The 25,735-nt window shown below is 48.8% G+C and overlaps 1 protein-coding gene across 3 annotated transcripts; it reads right to left on the bottom strand.

Moving 5' to 3' along the window:
• Positions 1–2,350: 2,350 nt before the first annotated feature.
• Positions 2,351–23,900, bottom strand: ATOH8 (atonal bHLH transcription factor 8). Of its 3 annotated transcripts, none has more exons than XM_085223659.1 (3): positions 23,155–23,895; positions 11,838–12,029; positions 2,351–3,939 (listed from the first exon to the last, which is right to left on the bottom strand). In XM_085223659.1, exons 1-3 carry the CDS (start codon positions 23,614–23,616, stop codon positions 3,934–3,936), a joined length of 660 nt encoding a protein of 219 aa, XP_085079785.1. In that variant the 5' UTR covers positions 23,617–23,895; the 3' UTR covers positions 2,351–3,933. The 3 variants fall into 3 exon arrangements, with proteins under 3 accessions (XP_085079785.1, XP_085079784.1, XP_010708970.2); XM_085223658.1 differs by lacking the exon at positions 2,351–3,939 and adding an exon at positions 3,946–4,109 and having other exon boundaries at positions 23,155–23,900; XM_010710668.4 differs by lacking the exon at positions 2,351–3,939 and adding an exon at positions 8,150–11,307 and having other exon boundaries at positions 23,155–23,899.
• Between the last annotated feature and the right edge of the window lie 1,835 nt (positions 23,901–25,735).

Below are 25,735 nucleotides of genomic sequence, written 5' to 3'. Positions count from 1 at the left end.
CTGTTTCAACAGCTGCCTATTCATATCCACTGAGCGGATTAGACTGGAATCTTTTTTCTTCACTGATGGGTTAACTTCCTTTCTGGCTCTGTCTGCAGCAGGCCATCAGCTCCTTTGATAACACTGAGTTGGATTTGCAATGCTGAACCCCCATTTTGCACACTATCCAAGCCAATGGGAATTTTGTTCACCTCTCCAGATTATCTCAGAGGAATGATAGGCTTCATAGGCTGGAGTCTGCCCTAAGGTATGCTAAGGGGCATGATTGTGGTGCTTGAGAATTATTATGTAAAAGCTGTGCAGAAAAGCAGGGGATATTAATCACTCTGCAGTTATCAGCAGGATCTGGCTTGCATTTCATCAGCTTGGCTTGGGCAGAGCTCTCCATGTGACCTTCCTGCCATCCTATTTCAGCATATATATATAAATACCCCAGTATGAGCAGGGACAATGAGCGGGCCAACTCCAGCCTACCAAAGTAATTTTACCTCATCATGGAGGCATTGACAGGTCAACTTGGTCATGTACAGTTGAGCAGGTGCCCAGGTTAGTCCAGTGGGCTCTTGCTGAGTCTGGTGTGGTGTGATGTGGTTGTGTTGATGGCACTCCTCCACACTTGATCGTGTTCCCACACACCTGGGATTGCACTGATGATGCCAGTGTTCATATCAGCATTGTGGACAAAAAAAAACTCTATTAGAAATTGTGTGAAAGAGCTACTTCCATCAAAAAGGGTTAGCATGAGTTTGCATCAGGATGAGGCCAAAATGATGACATCAACACACAAATGAGCAGAGATGGAGCCACTTCATGTGCAAGTATGGTGGCCAGAGCTTCCAGTTGGGTAGACATAATCTCTCTGGGCCCATCGCATCTTGATTTTTGCCAGGACTTGGACTGGTTGTGGTGGTCCCACGTTCCTATGGGGACAAAAGCAGTGTGGCTGTTCTGATGGCTGTTGGTGTAAGTGTAATCTCACCATCTGTGAACAACAGGAAACCCTTGAATTAAAGAAGGATCTAGCATCACAGGGCAAGCAGGCAGTGACTGCATTACCTTGAACAAGCTTAGTGGGGTGATGGTGCTGGTGCTATAGGATTCTCCTCACCTTGATTCACACTGTTGGTGTCCCCTTGGCCCTTCACCCACTGCAGTCGCCATCCAAGGCAGCAGATGTGGCATCAGCATCGATGAAGTGCCCTGTGTTATGTCTGGGTTATGTTACTGGCTTGGAGTATGATTTCTGGTTTAATATGGTATTCAGGATTCACGTCACGTGCTGGACATCACGAGACATTGGCAGAGCTGACCCTCCAGCTTCACCTGTGCATCCGAAGTTGGAAACCAAGGCTTGGACTCTGCTGACCCCACTGGTTGAGGCAGAGGGGTGACAGCACAGAGGGTTTTGCTTTTACAGCATGCTAACAAACATAATCACCATGTTATCAGGAGCGTGATTGCCCACTGTGTTTGCTGGGAAGGAGTGAGGCAAGGTCGGCTCTGTACCTTGGTTGACCCTGGCCAGGACAACTGAGTGTCAACTCCACCACGGGTTTCAAAGAAAGCACTAACATGTTCACTACCCTTTGGTAAAAATTTACCCTTGTTGTTGTCAGAGTTGGTTGTTGGAGCTGGACTGGGACACACAGAGCAGTGTTATGAATCACCACTGCCATTCCCCTGGCCTTGTCTCACCTCCCATTGGGACCCCGAAGACCAGCAGAAAATGTCATGCATCCTTCCGTAGAACATTGCTCCTGAGCAAAGTAAGTCTTTAACTTCTAGAGACTTTCTTCCTGCATTTACTGGAGGAGAATGGGTAAGGTGGCAATAGCAAGGAATGTTTTAGGGAAGAGAACTTGGGAATTTTAAATGAGCAGCTGGGTCCCAAGGGTTAATGTTTCCCTAAGCAAGAGGACAAACAATATTGCATGACCTAAGGCCCCAATTGCAGCTTGACAGTGCTGTCCAGCCTGTGACGTATTTGCAGCAAATTTCTTATCTATCAACAGGAACTAAAGGGGGGGGGAGGAAAGCAAATAAATACGATCAGTGGTATTGTATCTCTGGCTTCCCTGCAGACCTTGCTGTACTGATAATCATTAACTCTCCCAAACCGAGAGCCACTGCAGAGCTCAGGAGTAAAATATGGTATTTCTCATATTTAGAAAAAAAAAAGAGTGCATATTTGATACTGCTCAGAGAGAGAAATGCCTGCAGTGTTTCCATAGCCCTTGGCCCTGTGACACAGCCTGTGTGTGCTGTGCAGAAAATGACCCTAAAAGGATGCATATAACGTACATAATGAAAGAGAGGGTTTAAACCATGCTTTAAGAAAGAAATACAAACGTCAATCTAAAAATGTATTTATTGGGCTGCTAATAATGAACAGCGGTGAGGGTGGGGGGTGATGAGCAGTATAATGAAAACCTCAGGGTCTGGACACCATTATCCCCTGTGTGCCCAGAACTCACACAGAACAAATCTTGAGCATCCTCTGTAGGATGCTCTCTTCCCTGCCTCAGCCAGGAGATGTGGCAGAGACCTCCCCCAGACCCACAGTCACTGATCATGCAAGCTCAGGTTTTGCATGCTCAGCACTCCCCTGTGCTTTAAAAGGGAAAGAAACAGGCAGCCAGTGAAGAGCTCAAGCCTGGCGCCAATGCAGGGTGGAGGATGTGGTGAATGGAGAGTTTCCTCCCCGCTGATGGAGATCCTACAGATGCTTGATGGGACACCTTGGTGCCAGTCCCAGCCCTCCCAGTTCCTGGCCAGCTTCAGACACCGAGGAACCTGATTTATGCTGCTGTAACTGGGATTTGAACCGGGCCTTGCAAATATAACCTTTCCCCTTATTTGAAACAAAATATGTCAATCTCCTGAGCTTGGAAACCCATATTCTTGAACACAGAGCTCTGTCCCCCATCATTAGCACACGAACTGCATTACCTATAAAGTCTGCTTACTCCAAGCAAATGTTTCTCCATTTTTTCTTTCTTTTTACTTCAATTTGAAGTGAAAGGTACAGTATAGGATTCAAATGCCTTTGCATTACACGGGTTTCTGACCACTTGAAAACCCCATGAAAATGACCTCACAAAACTGAAACGCTTGCAGAACTGTGTTGCAGCGTTCCACTCCGCCTAGCTGAACTTCCCTTTGATTTTCTTTTATTGCTTCACATGGCGCTTAGCTTCTACTTAATTTTTTTTTTTCTTTATTAAAAAAACAAACAAACAAAAACCCAACACCCTAGATCCTGCTTCAGCTCTCTCTACACGTCAGTATCCCTACCCTGTGGATGTCGCAGGAACGTCAGGAATTGGCCAAGGAGGTGGAACTATGGAGCAGCTCCAAGGAAGAAGACAACGTGGTGGTTCATCACCCGGTGCCGTGTCCCCACTCATTGCCACACCAAAGCCAAGTGGCAGGGCTGCGGGATGGGAGAGCTAAGAGGGACCTCGCAGAAGGATTCCGAAATTCAGATCTGTCCCTGACAGCTGCTGGCCCACTTGCTGCAATCCGAATGGTGTCTCTGACTTCTCTTTGGCTCAAGGATTTAACATTAAGGCAAAAATAAGACACAGTGTAGAAGCTCCATCAAATCTTTGGCACAACAGCAACAACGGCAACAACAAAAAAATGACTGTACACATGAGCTGAGAGGGGAACATTTCCCAGTTAAGCAAAGGGAAAAGTGCTAAATAAATTGCACGTACTAAAAGGTGGCTGGCTTAAAAACAATAAGAAGCATCCTTGTCCTTTTTTTTTTTCCTTTCTGTTCCAGAGTCTGAGAAAGTTCCTTGGCCAATCGTCATCTTGAAAAGGGGCTTCTGCAAAAAAGCTGCTCGCAGTCTTCATCTGGATTGTGCAACCTTTGCCAAGAACAGATGTAACTGGCTGGAAGGTTTCTGAATCCTCCCTTCCCTGTTATTACTCCTGGAAAGAGAAATATGCAGCATCAGAACTGTGAACATGTGCTGTTCTTTGGCTCCTCACATAAATGGCCCTTGTTGGGGTTTCCTTGGGACCCATCAACTCACAGTGTGAGTGTTCTGGATTTTGGCTTGTAGGGCATCAACAGCTAGGTGGGCAGAGTCCCTAGAGTGCTGGAAGAGAGAGAGGGAACAAGGAAAGTCCGGGAAGGAAAAGGAACAAAATGAGACACGTTGGCAAATACCTGCTTTGGAAAAGACCTCTGGACCCATTTTCAGAATCAGAAGTCAATCTCAGAATTACAAAAAGGAAGCAAACAAGCTGGTGTGGCCCAGACCTGTAGGGCCTATTTTGCTGTTGTGGTTATCACATTTATTTCCACAGATACAGCTCCTCAGCCCACAGGAGAGGCAGAGGCAGGTGTATGTGAGTAACTGGTACAGGTGTACTGCTGCCATCGTAAAATGCACAGCTTCAACGTGCAGCACTTTGAGACAGGAAAAACCTCATCTAAACCCTCTCTGACATTAAAATAAGCCCTGTGAATATCCCACAAACAATCGTTAGCATACTTCAAAACACAGTAAAATCCTTTGGGCTTGCTCTTCATGAGGTCACATCGCAGTTGGCCAAACTGCCTTCATCACGTGGGCTCCTAAATCCTCCTTTAAGTAACTCAGGAATTTAGAAACTTGGAAATCGGATCCCATTTTCTGAGTCCAACCACCGTTTCTTGCTTTTTGCCATTGGACTTCAGAGCTTTCCAGGGTGCAGTGCAGCCTCTGACGGTCCTTTGGACATGGTCATCAATTCTCCAGACCAGGCGTCTTGATGACAGTCTAAAAAGGTCAAACTCCTTTTGATTGACCCAAAAAACATTCTTTCTCAGATCCATTTGTTGCTGTACTTTCCCCCCTTTTCTATTATTGGATTTTGTAACATTAAGGTACAAAGTGCCAGGACTCGATAGGTCATACTGGTGGTTGGACTTGGTGATTTTGAAGGTCTTTGCCAACCTAGATGGTGATATGGTTCTATAATTCTCTGAAAGAATTATGACATTGATGTTCTACTTTATTAGTGCTATAACTAGGCCTGCTGCCTGTGAGATGACCCATCCCAGGTGAGCATCCACACTGGACTAAGGGGATGGAGATACAAGAGCCTCACTGCAAACCCTTCTTGCAGCAGGCTTGCCCTTCTGATTGGCACACAGCAAATAAAAAAATGGAGCTTATTATGCAATTATTATCAATGACTTGTTGTCTCTGTTGACTAACATACTACGTAGTGCTGTTTTAGGCAGGAGAAACAACAGTCCTAATTAGCTGGGACTCAGGATTTTGAATACATGGGTGTTGGGTGAGAGAATGACAAACAGTCTTGTGTATCACAAATGTTTCTGATAGGAAATACCTAAAATGATTTTCCAACAATGAATTATGATTATTAATAACCTGTAATAGAAATGAGGGTTATTTAATTTTTGTCACATGGAAAGAAAAAGAAGAAAAAGGAGAGGAATAAAAAAAGAAAAAAAAGAGGGGAAATGAAGAAAAAGGAGGGAAGTATTGAATGCTCTCATTAAGGTCAGGGCCCTGGGCAGCCTGATCTAGTGTGTGGCAACTTTGCCTACAGCAGATAGGTTGGAATTGGATGATGTCTAATGTTCCTTCCAACCCAATCCATTTTATGATCCTATGATTAATATTAAAAGACAGTAGAGAGATGCATCCCCTGTTGCTGTCTGGAGCAACAGTCTTAGTGAGCAAATCCCCTGTAGGAGCAACCTCACTCTTAATCCAAAGCCATCCAAATCAGAGGGAACCCAGTTCTCCTCCTGTGTCCTGGGGGCTCTTGAAAATCCTGAATAAATAGCACCTGACAATGCAGTTGGGAAAAAGGGGGGAAATAAGAAAATGGAGTGAGCAAAGGAGGGTCAAAGTACAGCAGCTTTGGGAAGAAAGATGTGGAATGGAGAATGGACGGAGGGACGGAGGAAAGGAGGAAGTCATGGAGGGAGGAAGAAATAGAGAGATGGAAGGATGGATGGAGGGAATTATGGAAGGAAGGATGGAAAAATGGATGGAGGGAATGAGAGATGGATGGATGATGAATGAAGGGATGGAGAAAGTAATGGAGAGAGGGAGGGATGGATGACAGGAGAGAAAGTTGGAGGGATGGAGGGATAAAGGGAGGCAGGGAGAGATGGAGGGAAGAATAAAGGGAAGAAGGAATGGGTGGAGGGACTCCTGCAAGGCAGTGGAGAAGCTCAGCAGAACTGCTTGGTCCCAGGGGCTCATGGGGGGGTGCTGGGTGGGAAGGGGCTTTGTCTTTCCCCGACCTGCTCCCACCCCAGCCAGCAGCTCAGAAGACAGATTTATTGAACAGAGTCTGCTTTAAACTAATAATCACAACTCCCTTGGCTCTTGAATTTGACAACTGGCCCAATGACCTTGGTGAGTTTGCAGCATCCCAGAGCATTTCAATCTCTATAAATCAAAGCACTGTTGGAATGGAGTCAACCTTTGTTCCAAGGCTTCTCCTATCTCCTCGAGTCACATACTCCTTTTCTGAAGTTACCTGATAGCTGTGGGGTGAATCTCTCCCTGCCCATGCTAATAACTGGAGTAGAGGGAAACCTCTTGTTTTTTCTGCTCAGGCCACAGAGAATCCTCAGCCTCACCCCTCTGCTCATTCACATTTGCTGTTTGGGTCACTGGGGTGCAGGGGCATCTCAAAACATGAGCAATAAGCACAGGGCAGGGAAAACTCACAGGGCTTCCCCAGGGACCCTGCTGTCCTGTGGCCGCAGACAGGCAGATGGACGGGAAGGGTCACTGCTCTCCTGTGGCCCAGCTCTTCTCCAGGGAAGCAGCCTGGCTGCCTGCCTGCCTGCAAGTGCGAGCAGGGAGAGGGAGCTATTTTTAAAGAGGAACCTCTGCTTGATCAGACTGCAGAGAAAGGGAGCTCCAACCTCATTACCAGACTCCCCCGGAGCACAGGACGGGAATCCATAGGGAAGAAATGCCGTGCAGATCACCCGAACACGATGCGGTAACACCATCTGATATCGCTATCAGGTGATCGATTGCCACCAGCACCGGGTGAGCAAACCAAGCTGGGAGCTGTGCCTCCAACTCAGGGCTCCATGTAAATAAATCACAGATCCTGATGCAGGATTATAGAAAAAATATGCTTCCAGCAAACAGAAATGCCATACAAATTAACCTTGACGCTACCATTTCTCTTTTACAACCCCACTCCCAGCGAGTAAATGTTCTGCAGTATGTGGGAATAAACCTCACCTACAGCAGGAAATCTGCTTTTAGGCAAGCAGCAATGGGGCAGCACCAAGGCATGGCAGAACACCACAATAACTATTTTATATAATGCAATAATTACATACATAACGTGAGCAATTTTGGTGCAACAGACTGCAACAAACGGAGCGGCGTTTCATGCCGTGGGTGCTCCTGTATCATCTAATTACCAGGGAACATATATATATAGCTCATCTTTAATTTTAATTCCTTGTGTCTGTGTGCATCCACACACATACGCAGACCCCGGGACTCAAAAACCCAAGAAACTAAATTCCAGCAGAAAACTTTTATTGAGCTCCAACTGCTCGCCTGTTATTCATAACCCAGTTTCCTCTCTCACAAAGAGACCTTTCGCATGGTTTTCTCTTTTTTTTTTTTTTCCTTCTGCCTCGCTAACAGCTGCTCGCAGTGTTGTATCCTGAGTGATGATGAGGTTCTGAAAGTGTTTTTTTGGAACAGATGGCCAGGAGAGAGCCGGGGAATGTGCCAGCAGCAAGCTGGGGAATGCGCCAAGTCCTGCAGTGACTGAGTACTCCGGGTTCCAGCTCGCGTGCCTTTCCCCTGCCCTCTGCCCCAAGTGGCGCCAGCAGGACTTCCCAGCTCGCGCTCCGAACATCTGGAGTCTGCGACTGCCAGAAGAGACGGGGAGGAGAGGGGGGGGAAGCCAAAAAAAAAATATAACACAACCACCCAACCCAACCGCCCGGCCCTCCCTCCCGGCTCCGGCGCGGCTCCCATGCTGCTGCTGAGCAGAGCAACCGGTGGGAAGCAAAGAGGGGAGGTTTTTGGGGGGTGAAATACACACACACACACACACACGCACACGCACACACACACATATACATACATACGTACATATATATATATATATTATTTTTTTTTAGGAGTTTTCTTGTTGTTATGGGGTTGTTATGGTGTTAGGGCTGCTCAGCATACGGTGTTTTGCGATGAGCAAAAAAGCTGTGTTGTGCTGCCTGGAGAGTGGGTGGGAGCTGCCCTTTGGACATGGGGAGCACTGCTCTGTACCCTCAGCCCCAAACCCTCCCAGACCCTTTAATGCAGCCATTCTGCAGAGCATATGCATCATGTAATCACAGAATCAATAAGGTTGGAAAGACCACTATGATCATCTAGTCCAACCATCAACCCATGTCCATAAATACTCTAGACCATGTTCCTCTGTGCCACATCTACATTTTTCATGAACACTTCTAGAGATAGTGATTCCACCACCTTCCTGGGCAGCCTGTTTCAACGCCTCACATGGAGCATAGAGCTGTGAGAAGTAGCCTGCAGCAAGACCCAAAGCCCCACAAAAACCAACTGAGGCTTTTGGGGGACTCCTGGCCACCTGCGACATGTCCCCAGCTCTTTGCTGGCACCTCAGATCTAAGCAAAGCTCCAAAATGATCGAGAGCTCAGCTGGGCTGTCACAGTCAAAATCTCCATCACGCTGAATCATAGAACCATTAAGGTTGGAAAAAGACCTCTAAGATCACCAAGTTCAATCACCAACCCACCCCTACCATGCCCACTAATCCACGTCCCTCAGTGCCTTATCTCCACATATTTCAGACAACTCCAGGGACAGTGACTCCAACACTGTGACTCACGCACACACTGTGAAGGGCATAACTTAATGCAGAGCCCTTTTATAACCATCCAAAGGCCAGCTTTCAAAAATGAACTTTATCGTAACTTGCCACCTCCCCATGCAGCTTATTTTTTTTTAGGAAAAGGCATTTGTAGGCCTTCAGTTACCCCTTTGGCTGCTTATAAATGAGATCTCCAATCACCAAACACCCTTGGTCAAATCTCAGTTGCAACGACTTAAATCACTCTATAACAGCAGTTAAGACTGGAAAGGGGAATTTTTTTCTTAGCTAAAATAGCTGGAGAGGCTAAAGCCAACTTTTCTAATTAACACAATGGAGTGGAAGGGGGGAAAAAAACCACTTATTAAATTTCCTATTGCAACAACAAAGTCTGCACAACAACCTAACATTTGGGACAGCAGATAATTCACCCTCAAAAACAAAGCACAAAGCAATGCAGAATCCAGCAAATGCAACATCTGGAGCCCCCGCTTGCCAAAATAAACTCCCATCAGCTACTTTTTTGTGTGAGATGCTCACAGTGCCACAGCATGCTGCAATCTGCCAGGGAACTCCAGAGATAGGGCAGGGAGAGATGCAATAAAACGGAGATGGTAGCAGATAAGGGCGCAGCACAGTGCGAATACCAGAGGTCTGCACATGGGGCTTGCTGTGTGTTTTTTTTTTTTTTAAAGGAAGAACAAAAAGAGAAAAGCAACAACAAAAATCCACCCTGAAGTCTGTAACTCAGAGGAACTGCTCAGCAAGCAGTGGTTTGCGAGACCTGATTAAAACCACGCTCGGCACAGAAAACGTGCCGATTTCAGAATTAACGAGCACGCGGTGATTTTGGGCCAAGTCATTGTATCCTCCTCCAGCTGCCTGTGCGAGACCCCCCAGGAGAGACATCCTTCCACACCACCTGACATCCAGAGCTCCCATCTTTTCCGCTCAGCTATCCCAGATTTACTGCTCCGCTCTGACAACAGCCTTCCCCCGCCTTGTGCTCACAATGCCATCCAAGGCTTGGCTTGAAGAGAAAGGGACACATCATGATAAGGTGACCATTTCAATCCTGTCTTTGCATCTCCTGTCTTCGTGTCTCCTGTCTATTGGGATTTGCTGACTGCTTGAGGTTCCTCAGTGAACCCCATTAGTTTTGGCTCCATCTTCAACTGAATGTGCTCTGGCTATCACACAAGCTTAAAATAAAATGATTCCTACCAGCAAGGGCAACCCAGAGACTCTTGGGTTGCCCAGAAAATCCTCAACACAGACTTTCCAATATGGCAGAACTGCATTTGCAAGACAATTTCTAGAAAGAAAAGTAAGGTAGAGCATGGACCAGGACCCTGCAAAATTTGGCTTTCCTTTTGGAGAAGGTATTTGGAGGGGGTGAGGATGGGTGTCCTCGGAGGATATGAAGCAAAGGCAGATTTTCTCCCAGTTATGCTGTTTCTGGGACTGGTGGTGGCCTATGTGAAGGCGGGACGGTCAATGTCCTGTGAGAGTTCCATTGTTCATGCGCTCTCAATAGGATCAGGGCTTTTCTCTGTACATGCGCTTTAGAGCAAAAACCATTAATGGAAGATTTTTAATTCTTAATTTATTTTTTTAATTAAGAGTGGGCACAGCTCTAACCCTCATATGTGAACAGCCTGGGATATAGAGCCTCTTGAAATCCAGCTTCAAGTTTTCTGTCTTGAAGTTTGTGTTGGTTTACAAAAGCCAAGTCAATGAGACTCAGCCCATCAGGCACCAAAAGCCTCAGTGCCAGCCCAGAGAATTGCCCGGGAGCCATAATGGATGTTCCATTTTGACCAATGACTTCCTCCATTTTGACTTTGAGAGGTTGATCAGCCCTAGGACTCCTCTCCCATCTCCTGCCCTAGGGCTCGTGGCACTGCAGCAGTATCCCTGGGTCACCCATTTCCCTGCAGTAAATCCTCAATTTCAGACTGTCCCCATACACAACTCCTGTATCTCCTTGGCCACATCTTGCTGTGCACATCTCACCTGGCACTACAGCTCTGGGGGTCAAAAATATGGCCTCAGGAAGCGACAGAGAGCATACTATTGTGTTTATTTATAACCCGAACTTCTGACGGATGATTTGCTGGGCTGAAAAAGAGGAAAACCAGGGAAACCTGCCCGAATCAGAGGCAGACCTTAACGACACCGGGAAGGAGCCTGCTCCCCAGCTTAGCTGTCCATTTATCCATTAAAGCCCCGCTGATTTATTATCCTGCATGACAAGCGAGCCCAGAAAGCAGGGGGAAGTTCAATTCAAGTTTACAAAACTCTTTTTGTCATAAAAGCCCGAACAAAGACATCAATCACTCCTTTAATTTACCCATGTCACTTTCCAAGAGGAAAACTGGCCGAGCGCTCTGCTTCCTCCTACTGCAGCTTGATGATGATTTCACCTAATTGGTTCAGCGTTAAGTAACCTAAAGGAATGTGATGCGTAATTAGATTCAGCGTTGTTTCCTCAAGATACCCACATGTCCTTCAGGTCATACATCTTCCTAATATGTTTATACATACAACATCTCCATTAGCTACTTTTTTTTGGTTGTTGTCAGGCGATTTTCACAGAGATAAGTGTTAGATTAAACAAAGCAGAAATCAGAGCCGGGCGGCCACGTTCTGGGCTCTCCAAAATGCTGGTTGCTTTTAACCAACAACAGCCACAAGACAACGCTAATAGGATCATGTTGTGTTAAAACACGAGGGGGGGACTAATGAGAGGAAGAGCCTGGCGAGGAGAGCAAAGCTTTTGATTAGCAAGGAATGTGGTTATTACAGGATCAGACAGAAAGAGCAAAGAGCCGAGAAGTGGGAGAAAGATGAGGAGTAAAGAATCAGGAAAAATTCAAGAGGTTGAGAAAGGAAGGAAATGGCTTCAGATTTTTTTTTTTTTCCCCCTCTTTTGTAACTTTTACCGTTATTTGGGGGGGTGGAGGAGACTGTAACATACCTTCCTTTTTTTAGATCTTCCTTCTGCTTGTAAGGTCCTAGTGCACTGCTCCACGCATTCAGAGAAGCTCATGTTACTGTGGTCAGCGCTGTAATCCAGGTCTGCTAGTCTGGCCAGGGAAAGGATATAGTTACAGGCTATTCTCAAGATGGCCAGTTTGGACAACTTTTGACCATAAGAATAGCAGGGAACCTAGAAAGGGTAACAGGGAAAGAAAAAAAAATTAGGCCAGAAAAACAAAATATCTTGCTCGAAGCATGACAAAACAATTGTAGGTTATTTTCTTAGTGGTTTTTAACACAAATAGGAACTCTGCGATAAAAGGCCATATGGTCCCAACAGGTTTTGCAGAAGAACTCCCCTGCTGATCTCCGCGGGAATGAAGCAGCATGAGACCTCTCGATTTCAGCGGGGCAGTTCTGCTCAAAGCGTGATGGCAGGACATGGGATGCCTGCCTGCCGCTCAGTTGGCTTCCCAGAGAGGCCAGACCCTGTTTTTCTTGGAAAACCCAACCCCCTGTTGCCAGCCCCTTGAGTGACTTGCCTCGAGCATCCTCCTCCCTGCAAGCGGCTGCAAAGCCATTGCAGTCTTGTGCAGTAAGGGAGTAATGCTGGCAGAGGTGACATGAGCTCAAACAGCATCACTCACAGCTTCCAAATCTGCTCTGAAATTCCAACCCACTGCCTCATGCTGAGCACCAAAGCGCCCATCACTCTGCCTCTCAGGAAGGCATTATCTGATGTAAGTTATTTCTTTACCCTTGAAGATTTCAAGTGTAACGTGAAACATGCAAACGATTCAAATTAAGCAGCACGTGTCCAAATAAATGCATGGGGTACAGAAGGTTGGACTGTTTTTATATTGCCATCCAGCAAAATGCTACATGTGAGCTCAATTTTAGGCACGCAGCTTTGCTATGTCCAGCTTAAAGAGAAAATCCGCTGAGTTCAAATAGGCTTGGGGCCCCGTCCGCTACTTTGCAAAATTGCTAAAGGTCATTCAGCCCTTAATGCACAAGAATCTATTGCCTATGGGAAACTGGAGCCGGGCGTTTATCTGAAATCCATCCTCACTGCTCAGGCTGTCTGAGCGCCTGTCAATCTAAGTTTTCATGCAACATCAATCACTGCAATGGCCGAATGTCTCTCAACCATCTGCCTCCATACCAGCCTCCATCCTCCTCATCCCTCTAGGGTATCATGCTCTGCTTATGGTTGGAGATTTTAAAGCTTCTTGCCATGCTCGTGCCTGAGCTTCTCTTTTTTCCAGAGACACGAAGCCAGGCTCACCCCTGGCTTTACATAAGGTAAGAGGGGTTAAAAGGGGTTCTGCCTCTCTGCTAACCCCATAGCAGCTGCATGCAGATACCAATGGAAGAGTAGAATAGCCCAGAAACATATAGTATTTCCCTGAGTATTCTGCCAGGCTCCAATAAATGCCAGTTCCATGAACCCAACTAGATGTGCTTCCTCGGTATTAGCAACCCACAATAGATCTTTTTGTTCATTAATTTCGCACAGTAAGTTGAAACCCTGGCAATAGTAGCGCCCACAACATGCTTTTGCAGTTCCCTCCTCCTTCTCAACACCACAGCCCTCCTTTTGCTTGCTTTGAAGTTGCCTCCCACTGTCCTCACTTCAGGTTCCCCAGTTCTTGAGATGAGGGAGCAACGGATTCATCTCCTCTGTATTTTCAGTCCTCCATCATCTATGGTTGGACTAGATGATCTCAGTGGTATTTTCCAACCTTAATGATTCTATCATCTACTTCTTTTTCCTCATCTGATTACTGTCTTGCAGCCATCCTGCACCTCTGAGCACCGCTGCTGCTCTTCTCTGAACCCATCCTCACCCCAGTGTGTCCTTGGGGAGCTGGGAGAAGCAGAACCACATGCAGTATTCATACTGTGGGTGCTCTCTGAGTTTATTTAGCTGATGCTGATGCTCTCTGATTCACCTCATAATCTTTTTCTAATCACTCCTGATTTGATTTGTGGCCACTACTGGGCACAGATCTGAGATTTTCATCTACAGAAACTCCAAGGCCTCCTTTCTCTGAGATTATGGTCAGTTCAGTGTCTAACATTTTATGAGTGTAATCTGGTACAGTTTTCCCCATATGCACTGCTTTACATCTACATTCTACCTCTTCTTAGTAGAGGAAGCCTACTTTCCAGCTTGGTTTCGTCAGATCCTTCAAAGGAGGAGCTCTACCATGGAAATTCAGACCAACAACATCTCAGCTAGATCACCCTTATCCATGAGCACATGGATTTTAATGGAAGAACGCTGTTGACCCCACAGGCCATTTGGCTTGCACGATATATCTGAGATGCCAGCAGCACCTGACCTCTCCAGAAGCAAGCCAACAAGGCTTCAAAGGGCCTTTTTCTCTATGTATCATCTGCTACTGATACCCTTGTGGGGGCTGGGGATCTATTTATTCTCTGGGAATACCCAGTGGGACCACTGCTTTGACCTCCACTGGCATTTCCACAGTGCTGCTATCACCAATGCAGAAGGAACATACCATCCACCTTCAGATGGTATTACCTGGCCCCCAGACACAGTGAGCTGAGTTATTTTGGAAACAGAGCTTTGGGCAACAGAAACACCCAACTGTCTTTCGACACTGATGTCACAAAAACAGTGGAGATCCCAGATCAAAAAGCAGCACACAAGACCAAAGCAATACGGAAACCAAAATGGAAAGATTCAGTGACATGTGGGAATAAGTTCAGAATTAGAGAAAAGAGGAAGCTAAATCAAGTGGAAGGAAAAGCAACCCCAAAATCCTTGAGGCTGATGCACAGACACTGTCCAGTTGCAACGCAAGAAGACAGGCAAATGTCTATTTTCCTCATCTGTTTTGCTCTCCTTCTTTTTTGTGTTGTTCATTATTTCTTTATTTATTTTTTAAGGGAACAAAATAAAACCCAAACTGTTTTTTTTTGGGGCAGGCCTGCTACAAATTCCAAGAAAGATCTCAGTGTTCGCAGAGTTGACCAAACCCTTGCTTGGCGTTACACAATGCTTCTACACGATGCAGCAAAGTCCAAACTGGAGCTGCCCTGTACATACACAGGAAGAATTTCACCCCGTGCAGCTCAGATACCACTGTGATGGGTGCGGGGCACCAACAGTAGGAGATAAGAGTTTTTACCATGGTAACAGTGTTAGAATAACTGTTTCGTATGGACCCTCCCTGTCTTGGCTCGGCTCCTGCCATTTTAATGTTTCCTTTTGAATTAAACATGGGAAATTGAGAGAGGAATGAGCCACTTAATTCGGATTCAGATCTAAAGCTTCCCTAAGCACTTGGGGGGTGGAAGAAAGGGAACTTTGGATTCAGCACTTCTTTAGCACAGAGCCAGGAGCAAGAAGGGGAAGGATCTGCCCAGGTTGAGTGAAGGGCGTCAATAACACACCTGGATGCCAAGAAAATTCAAAATTCAACCCCAAATGGAATATCTTAGACACTGGAAAAACACCTGATGCCAGCAGAGCCACATGGTGCTGAAGACCTGTACTTCACACTGATCTGTAGTAGGAGGCTACATGACCAGGTGTGTGCCGTGCTCCAGGTAAACTCCAAGTCCTCTCCTTTCAAACACCCTCTCTAGCTCATCACACCTGAACCCAGCAGGGAGAACTATGAAGGTGGGAACTGAGCAGGTCTGCTCAGAGCTCAAGTAGCTACGCATATTCCTTATCTGACCCCATCGATTTCTGTGCAGCTCACCATCTTGCCTGCATTACTTGCAATGATTTAAAGGAAGCAGAAAGGAACTGCAACTGAAATTTCACGCTGATCTGAAGGAATGCAGCAGAAAGTAGTGGGCTGGGACCAGAAGACACTTGCTGGTCACGGCAGTGGCGTTTTGGGGTCTTATCAGTGACCCTCAGGGTGAAGAAAGGCAAGATGCATGCTCTCGAGGCACATTACTGTGCAGAAGAGCTCTGTTTTGGAAGGAAGAAAGGATAGGATGTGATGTAACAGGTCCCTTCCATCCCTGACGTCTGTAATCAGAGATGGTGTCCTTGGAAGATGCTCCCTTTGAAGTCGATGGGATGTCTGCCAGGCACTTCACCAGCATCCACCAAAGTCATGATCTTGGAGTCCATTCTCACCCAGGTCCCAGCACAGGGGACCAGGGATACTCACAACAACGGGACTGTGAGGAAAACTGGGATTATCCCAGGGACTTGAGCAGCATTAAGGCAGTTCACACTGCTGAGCATCTGGCTGGATTGTGCTATGGAGAAGAGCATGGTATAATTTATATAACAGATAAGGTCTTTAAAGTCAAGTCCTCTCTGGCTTTGCATTGCTTCCTTCCAAAGAAAGGAAGACATTGAGCCCTGGGGATCCAGACTTCCTTGTTATTGTAACATAAGTGTAACTTAGCACTATGGATTTGCATAGACCCCCTCCATATGAAGGTCATGTATTTGGCCCCTTGGCTACAGCAGGAAAGCTGGGGAGGCAGAGAAACACCTGTGCCTGTAGCATAGCATCAGCTAAGGTCTCCTGACAGCTGGCTCCTTCACACCATGCCATAAGCTGTGGCATTTACCTGTCTTGCAATTCATCTCATTTATTTTTATGCTGGGAGCTAAACCACATCCAGGAGAGCAGCTGGTTGCCTCTTCCATGGCCTTTTAGAGGATTTCACTGTCTCATTGTGCCTCATGCAAAAACAGTTCCAGGAGGTTCATATAAACGTCCAGTGCTTGATAGTCCTGGTGTTCTGACTCCAGTCCTTGTTTTGCTGGTTCTGAAACATGTCCTCTGCTTCTGTCCCCATCACGTCACCTCTCTGGGGTTGGCAACTGAAGTTATTGGGAGCAGGTGGAGAGATTAAGTACTGACTGGTTTTGTCTAGAACATCACCATTTGTTTTCATAGAATCATAGAATTGTTTGAGTTGGAAAGAACCATTAAAGGCCATCTAGTCCAACCCCCCTGCAATGAACAGAGACACCTACAGCTCCATCAGGTGCTCAGAGTCTCATTCAGTCTGACCTTGAGTGTCTCCAACAAGACAACTTGTTCCAGTGCTTCACTAAAGACACATTACTTCATGGATTTGGTGCTCACAGGGCATGGATTCAAACCCCACAGGGCCAGATCCTGTAAGCTTTGTGGGAAAATGCCACGATCACAGAATCATTGAACCATAGAATGGTTTGGGTTGGAAGGGACCTTAAAGCCAATGCAATTTCAACTCCTTGCTGTGAGCAGGTTGCCATCCACCAGGTCAGGCTCCCCAGGATCGCACCCAACCTGGCCTCAGATGCCTCCAGGGATGGTCTTTGGAGGAGGGATGCAGTCCCAAGCGCCCCGTTCTGTCCAACCCGTGGGCGTTGTGGTGTCAGTTGTTCTGCAGATCTCTATTCCGGCCAGCGATGGGCAGCAATTTTACACCACTGGAGTGGGAGGCTCTTGTTCCTCTGCCATCAGTTTGTGCAGCAAAGCATCCAGCCAGCAGACAAACCTCACTTAAAAATGTCAACAGGAACAAAAGCAGCAGCAGCAGCCCCGACCCTGGTGCTTTCTCATCTCGGGTGGGTCCATGCTTTCGGATAACCCAGCTCCCGGTTCCTCCCAGCTCCTGGCTCCCCTGCCGCTCGCATTGCAGCAACATGAGTTCACTCCTTGGAGCAAATGAATTGGCTTCCTGCAAACAAAACCTAGGTGTGGTGCTGGGTGAGTTCACCCCGCGGAGCAATTCCAAACAGCAGTCTGCTTAACGCAGCCCCGCGCCTGGCTCCACTCGGGTGTCGATGATTCTCAAGCGCTACGCCAGGAGGTTCTGCACCCTCAAAGCCTCCCTCTGGGCACAAAAAATATCATGCTGTGAGCTGCAGCAAAGCCCTTACCTTTTTGTAGGTGTTCTGAACCACCTCCCCATACAATAACTAGAGGGGTATTGAAGAAGGAAGCTAGGGCCGTAGTGCACAGCAAATCTCCTCCAGGCGAGGCCATCCCCAAGTGGGGAACATTTTGGGGGGTGATATTTTAGCAGGGTAGCTGTTCTCCCATCTCTGAATTGGTCAGGCTCAGCAGTGGAAGGGGAGAATGAGCTCCACTGCAGCTGTGGCCACATCAGGAAGGTTCTGCTCCTTGGTTGGCACAAAGGAGAGGACAAAGGTGGGACCCATGCAGGTTGATGGCTGGATTAGATGATCCCAATGGTCTTTCCAACTTTAAAGTTTCTATGATTCAAGCTAGAACCAGAGCAGGATGCACAAGTGGGGGCATGGATCCAAGGAGGCTCTAACTGGGGATCAATAACCCAGATGTATGATAGGGAAGCATCCCCCTCCTCATCACAAGGACTGCAGCCTGGGCAGTAATCTGAGAACGGCTAAAGGCAGGGAGCACGGGCTGCGCTCAAAGCCTGCTGGATTCAAAGCAGACTCCTTCCTCCAATTTCAGCGGGAGCCATAAGAAAACACAGAGGTTAACTCAGGGTGGCTGCAGCACGCAAAGCAAATACCTCCCGACAGGAATGGGATTTGTATCAGAGGATAACATCAGTTAGACAGCAAGGGGAGCAAAGAAGCCTCCTCCTTTCTGACACACAGCCATTGTTTTCAGGATTTTTATGCTTTTGTCCATGCTCTCCATTATTTTCTCCCCGCTTGCATTGCTCCTGGCCATCATCTTCCTTAGCTGTTAAGCCCCCCAGTGCCTCCCAGTTCTGCTTCAGCTGCACTTTAAATAACTGTGGCATCACCCGGGGCTGGCTCAAACGGCTGAGCTGCCCCAATTAATGCTGTGCTGCTCATATGGGGAATGCAGCCCTGGGAAATCCCATGAGTAGGTGATGGAGGGAGCTCTCAGCCTCCCCATAGCAGCAAGGATACAACCAACACTGGTTGCATACGATGGTGATGACATTCAGTTGCTTTCAAACAGATGTCATGTTGGATGACATGGTTTAATTAGCAAGGTGATGATGAACGAGTGGTTGGACAGAATGATCTTGGTGGCCTTCCCAAACTCTGTGACATTATGACAGAGGGTGAACACATGAGGGTGCATCCCAAAAATAAGATGCGGAAAGCAGGCAAGCATAGGTTGATACATCCACCAAAGAGCTACAGCCTCCATGGGTTTGTGGCTCAAGCTGTAGGTTCTCAAGCTGATCTGGAGTCTGGATGAGAGCTAATTGCTTCAGTTGTGCCAGGGGAGGCTCAGGTTGTGTATAGAGGGAACTTATTCTCAGAAGGAGTGGTTAGTTATTAGAACAGGCTGCCCAGGGAAGTGCTGGAGGTTGTCTCTGGAGGTGCTCAAGAAATGTGGAGACGTAGCACTGAGGGACATGGTGCAGATGGATTGATGGTTGGACTAGATGATCTTAGTGGTCTTCTTCAACCTTAATGATTCTGATTCCTAATTTCCTCCAGCACCCATCCTGGCTCTGCATATCCCTGGAGATGGTTCCCACCACCACCAGCACCCTGCAGCCTCCTAATGTCTCCTCACAGGAGGGAGTGGGGTCTTCCTGCACTCATTTAACTACACGCCACAGCAGTCACATGCACACCGGCAGCTCAAAGCAAAAGGATACTAGGAAGGGGAAAAAAAACAGCCCCAGCAGCTAAAAAGCCCCATAAAAGTCTAAAATATCTCCAGAACCCACAGGAGTGCAGAGAACGAGCCTGTCAGCTGTGAAAGCAGAGAGCCCTGGTAATGCAGCGGTGGAAAGATTTAGGAAAACACCAATGCACTTGAAGGGAAAATTAATGTCTATGGACACATCTGCTCCCAGCGCAGACTCTAGCTTGGAAGCTTGACATGCTGCTTTGAGGAAGAGTTGGACAGCAGTGCTTCGGAGAGAAAACAGATGTGAGGCATGGGCAGCTCCAGATCAGAGGCAGCTGGGGGTTGTGTCTCCAGTTATCAAAGGAGAGTCTGCTGCCACCTTAGGGTCTGTCAGCACAGCTGAGATGCACGACCACAACCCCTGCATATGCAAAATGCGCTGCTGGATCGTGGCATACTTGGGTGACCATGGAGAGCCCTCCAGGAGCAGAGGAGGTGGCTTCAGGAATGGGACATCCACCACTTCTCTCGGCAGCCTATGCCAGGGCTTCACCACCCTCTGAGTAAAGATTTCCTCCTAACATTCAGCATAAATCTCCTCTCTTTTCGTTTGAAACCACTGCACTGCTGCAGTCTGCCAGATGTGTAGATGAGAACGCAAAGGAGCAAAGCAATGGCCTTGGGTCCCATGAGCTCTTTGCTGCATCACATCGCCAACGCCTGGGTTCACTGACCACCCACAAGGGCCGGGAGCATAAGGGAAAACAGATGCAAGTGACAACAGGTCTCATCTTTTATTGCAACTCCATGGCTTCTTGGGGCAATGGGATGGTGCAAGAACCCGCAGAGCAGCAGCCATGTGGGTGTCCCAGGGTGGGAGGTGGAAAGAGGGAGAGGAGCAGCATTCAGCAGGGATACTTAGAGAGTGAGAGCAATGCACAGCAGAGCTATTTCCTCCTCTTTAAAGTGTTTTGCAACAGGTATGCAGTGAGGTATGTTTTCTATGGGGAACTATGCTATTAGCCTCGAGTCTTGCATCAACAGAAGACTTCAACAAATGACACTTAGGGAATTCAGGGAGGAAAAAAAATCTCCCAAATGAATAGCTGAGCAGCAAAACAGGCAGGACTGTGGAAAAGGAGCTGCGTCTTGGGAGTATCTTTGGTCCTGCTTTATGGGACTCATATGGTGAGAGATCCCTGCTGGCCATAACACAAAAGGATGAGGACGATGGCAATGACATATCCCTCTTTCTGGAGCCAACAGCTGCCCATCTATCTGCCACCTCTGGCACAGCCAAGTGCTCAGAACCACGGTCGGATTATTCCCTCCTTGTATGAAATGCCTGTGGCTGGCTTTTCCTCCTCCAAAACCGACAGCAGTGACAACAAAAAGCCTTCCTGCCATCTGGAGAACTGGCGTCCATGCGTTGAAACATGTGTGCCAGATGCACACAGCTGCTGAGCCCATCTGCCTGGCACACTGTGTGCCAGCCACTCCCCTACAGTGGGCTGCCACTGGGCATCTCATAGAGAGACAGAGCTTGCCTGTCCTCCTCCTCACCTGGGATAACCAGGTACCCTATAGTGGGATTGATTCTGTGACAACTGGTGTTTTGCCAATTGCCTTCAAGGGTAGTAAGGCAACGGAACAGGCTGACCCAGAGATGTGGTAGATGCTCCATCCTTGGAGACACTCAAGGTCAAGCTGGATGGAGCTCTGAGCACCTGATGGAGCTGTAGGTGTCTCTGTTCACCGCAGAGGAGATGGACCAGATGACCTTTAGGAGTGCCTTCCTACTCACTCAAATGATTCTACGATTCCATGTCACCATGCATGAGCACCCCATGTATCCACCAGGGTGGGAAAGAAATAGAATTCATGTAGGTACTACCAGCTCCTGCACACCAATCCCTTCCTATAGAAGGAGTGCAGGCTAGGTAGGCTCCTCACCACAGACCTGTTGATTTCAGCACCTCAGGAACTAGCTCTCCAGCACACTCCTATCCCAAAGCAAACCTCTCCATGCTCTTGCCTCTCAGCCCTGCTGGCTGGGATGGTGTGGATAGAGAGTTCCCCTCCTCTGTCCGTATCCCAAAGCCACTCCGCAGCACCGGTGTGAATGATTTGAGTGACAAGCCAGCACTGCGCCTATGTGCAATGAAGCTGACTGTCACCTGATGTCACGTACGGCACCAAGCACGCTGCTGGCAGCCCGGGGAGAAATGAATCCAAATGTCATCCAGTGCTGATCAGGACAGCCAGCCCACCCCTCAGCAAATTGCTAGGAAAACCTCGCAGCAAACATTTTCCAGAGAATGATTTCTTTCTGTCCGCAGAGCGAGCGCAGCTCTGCCAGTATGCTCCAGCACTGACCCTGGAGACTGGCTTTCATGGGAAGAGAGGACAGCAACTTGTTCTCCAGGCTCTTTGGGCTCCCAGCTGAGTCCTGGGCTGAAATGATTTATGGACACAAGGCCAAGGCCAGGAATTTGAGGCTTTTCAAGAGTTGCCCATTTCCCAAAAGAGTGCGGCTTTAATTTGTTGCTTGCCTGACTTCTGCTTGAGGCTCAGCCTAGAACAAGACTGCCAGCGAGCTGGGAAATCAGAGCTACTTCCCCTTGCGGTTTCAGTGGTGCAGATGTCTGTCCATGGAGAATTAGACTGACACTTCCAAACACGTTACACACAGCCACCAAACAACCGAGATAGGGAAGCAACTCAGAGAAACAAAACAGATCACGCCTGGGGTTTACATTTCCAAATGGCAAACTCAGCACCGGAGGAACATCCTGGGTGCTGTTAGGCAGGGAGTGCCACACAGTGACCGAAGCCCCTCTGCTTTAAGTGCCCACCATCAGTTCTCTCTTGACACACAGCCCTGGAGGGATGGGTCTGGGCAATGCGATGCTCAGCATCTCTCTGATATGTGAGACTCAGAGGGCTGCGAGCTGCAGGCACCTAGATAAGTTCTGCTGGTGTTTGGTGGAAGGGTAACAAAGCCAGGATGGCTGGGAGCTGTAACAGGGGGCAGAGATAGAGATACGGGGGTCAGATCAGGGCTGGACACTGATTTATCCTCATGGGGAAGAAATGAGAACCGTAACACTGGGGTACAGCCTTGCTCCCTCCTTCGGCTCTCCCCTCCCCTTCCACGTGTTGGGGAGGCAACAGGGATGGAGGAATTTTCTCCACAACACCGTTCACCTCTCAGAAACCCCAGTTTGCCCACGAGATCACCTCTATTATTCACTCCCAGAACACCACGAGGATTTCCTAAGCCCTCTCAAGAAGAAAGCCCAGCACTGTACACATATCAAGCAAAAGCTTCCGTAAAAATCACGGGAAACTCATTGGGAAAGGTGCACCACTGGGCTCAGCCAAAGCCACAATGAAAGCTTCAGAGGGAAACCCCTCTGAATGGGCTTAAGAATCCCATCCCAGTGCCCTGTGCTCCCCCCAGGACAGCCCACGCCGGCACGCACACGTGCTGCTGCATGGAGCACACAGCGAGCCGCGGCGATGCTCCCAAGGGCTTTTTCGTTTGCGTTGCGCTGCCTTCTCCTCCGTGCCCTTCTGTCTCCGGGGGGAAAAAGAAATGGAAAAAAAATCCCGAGTTCCCACCGCAAGCAAATGAAAAATCCTTGTTCCTCGGTCCCGATTGACAGCACGGTTCCACGCTCGGCGCTCCCAGGCGACATCCCTTCCTGTCACCGCATCCCTCCCGCACCCCGTCTCCCGGCACCCCGGCCCGGCAGGTACCTGCTTCCGCAGCGCCTCGAAGGCGGCGCTGATGGTGTGGACGCGGGTCCTCTCCCGGGCGTTGGCCAACAGCCGCCGCGTCTGCTGCAGGGCTTTGATCTCCGGCGAGACGCCGGCAGCCTCGCCCGGCCGCGGGCGCGGGGAGGCGGCGGGAGGCGGCGGCGGAGGCTGCGGGCGGGCGGCGGCGGGGGGCGGCGGAGGCGGCGGCGCGGCGGGGAAGGCGTTGGCGGCGGCTCCGAGCGCGGCGGCTCCGCGCGGTTCCCAAGCGGGCGGCGGAGCCGGGGGAGGCGGCGGAGGAGCGGGGGGTGCGCGGAGCCCCGACCGCCGCCCGCTCAGCACTTTGAGCTCCACGCGGAAACTTTTGCAGCCGTGTTTGCGTCTCAGCCGCCGCAGCCCCCCGAGCTCGGCGGCGGGACAGAGGCGAGGCCAGGGCTCGCCCTCGGCCAGCGGCGTGCTCCGCATGGCGCGGGGCAATGCGCGGTTGCGCTCAGCGCCCGCCCCGCCGCTTCGCTCCTGGTGCTGCCGCCGCCGCCGCCGCCGCCCCGCTCCTCCCGCCGCCGCCGCCCATCTGCGCCCGCTCGGCCGCGTCGGGCAGCGGAGCCCCGGCTCGCTCCGTGCGTCCGTCCGTGCGTCCGTCCGTCCGTGCGCGGCTCTCTGCAGCCCGCCTCTCCCCGCCGGCAGCCGGCCCGCCGCGCAGATGAGCGGCTTTAAAGAAACAGGAAGGCTGGCTTTTTTTTTTTTTTTTTTTTTTTCCCAAAACAGCTGTGCTGCCAATCTCCTTTGTTCATCCCCCCCCTCCCCTTCCCTTCCCTCCCACCCCACTCCCACTTTCTTCTTTAATCTCGCTCTTCCATGCGATGGAAGAGAAATCCTGCCCCCCGGAGACTTGCGGTGACCCACCGTGTGCGCTTGTTTTTTCACTTTTCCCCTCATCCCTCTCGCTCCCTATGGAAATTCGGGATTCGCTTTGGTTTCCAACAACCACTTCTCTTATCACTCATTTCCCTCATCGAAATCCTGATCTGTGAGCTGGGGCTGCCTGACCCTTAACCCTGTCCGTGGCAGGAGGTTGGAAGCAATGATCTTTAAGGTCCCTTCCAACATAAGCCATTCTATGATTTGTTGACTTCATGCAGCTCTCCTAATGGTGCCCTGTGCCCCGTGGCAGGATGGAAGGCAAGAGAAGCCCTGATGCCCACCCCAACATCTCTTCTGTTGCCACTTTCCTCTTGTTACACCTCAAAATCCACTCCTCTGTTACCACTCTGCTACCAAATTTGGATCCTCTTGCAAGAATTATTCTTGCAACAAAAGTCCATCCTGCTTTTCACAGGAAGAACCATGGAGCCTGGACTTGAGGCTATGGGCCATGAGCTGTGTCCTGCTGGCCCGCTGAGCATCCTGAATGCCCCTTCCCCATCCTACATGAGGGTGCAGACCCAGCATGGCAGTGCCAGGTTGGAAGGGAGGGCTGCAAAGAGGCAGAGGTTTGCTTAAGAACACTGCTGGAGCTGGGAATAAACTTTCTGCAAGACTGTGGGAAAATGTGGGTGTCATTTTTAGAAGTACCTCCATTATTTAGGTACTTGGCTTCTGTTGTGGTAATTACTCAAACCCCTTGAGAATCACTGGCATGTAAGGTGTGAGATGCTTGAATTCACTGCTGGAAGAGGGACATTAGTTCTCAACCCTCTGCCATGGCGTGTCTACCCTGCAGCCACGGGGACCATGTGAGGTGAGCAAAGGGAGCTCTCACTTATTGACCTAACTGAGGTCCATGAGCAAGGCAAGCTCTGCCTGGTGGTTCATTCAGGTCCTCTGCTTCATTCTGCTGTGGTCAGGTATTGGGGCAATCCAAGTAAAGGTGTTCTGAGTCCTAGTTTGGCACCTTGTCGTGGCCCTGCTGCCCCTTCTATTAAATCCTCTGTCCAAGATGTCATTGGAATTTGGTATTCTTTTGTAGAAGGACTTTAGGTGAGCCAGTTGAGCTCAGTTGTTGATCTGCTGCTACTAGTGCTATTACTGATGGTTATTTTCTTCATCTTTATTGCTGATTTCCAGTCTTTAAGATGAGAGCAACAGAGGGATTTTTGACTGACCTGTTTTATCCCAATGTCCTGGGGGTGGCAGGGCTCTCCAGCAGCATCTACCCTCATTGTTCAGGAGATTTGACATTCCCTGGAAGCCTACATTAAACTTTCTGAGGCTCTTCTAACAGGAGAAGGAGGATTAAACACAAGATCTTGGTCAAATTTCAGTGTCAGCATTAAATTCTGGCTATCTACAATCCTTTGCTGTTCTAGCTTGACTCTACAGAGCAAATCATTCTGGGGGGTAAATAAGTGAAGCCCACTAAAAACAAAGGAATTTGCAGCCATTTGCACCATTTGTTTTTCCCTCTTGACCTTAAGGTGCGGGTATTTTCTGGGTGTTGGTTATAGAGCCGCTCTTTTGGTGTGGCTGTGATACGGAGTGCTTCCAAGAAGAAACCTAAACCTGAGTGACCCTGGTCACATACCCGGTGTCAGACCTTCCCCTCTTCTCATTTTAGTATCCTTGTGGTTATGGGTATCACAAGAGG

This window comes from Meleagris gallopavo, chromosome 4 (genome assembly GCF_905368555.1).
Source record: "Meleagris gallopavo chromosome 4, MGAL_WU_HG_1.1, whole genome shotgun sequence".
In the NCBI taxonomy this organism is placed as follows: Eukaryota; Metazoa; Chordata; class Aves; order Galliformes; family Phasianidae; genus Meleagris; species Meleagris gallopavo.
This window is presented reverse-complemented; position numbering and strand designations above follow the sequence as displayed.

What these genes read in the sequence shown, in the direction of transcription:
- ATOH8 (XM_085223658.1), bottom strand. Translation starts at nt 23,616, where the DNA reads ATGCGGAGCACGCCGCTGGCCGAGGGCGAGCCCTGGCCTCGCCTCTGT. An exon ending in TCGAGGCGCTGCGGAAGCAG is followed by an intron (nt 12,030 to 23,154) that starts GTACCTGCCGGG and finishes TACCCTTTCTAG; the next exon opens with GTTCCCTGCTATTCTTATGG. An exon ending in GAAGATCTAAAAAAAGGAAG is followed by an intron (nt 4,110 to 11,837) that starts GTATGTTACAGT and finishes TCTCTCTTCCAG; the next exon opens with CACTCTAGGGACTCTGCCCA.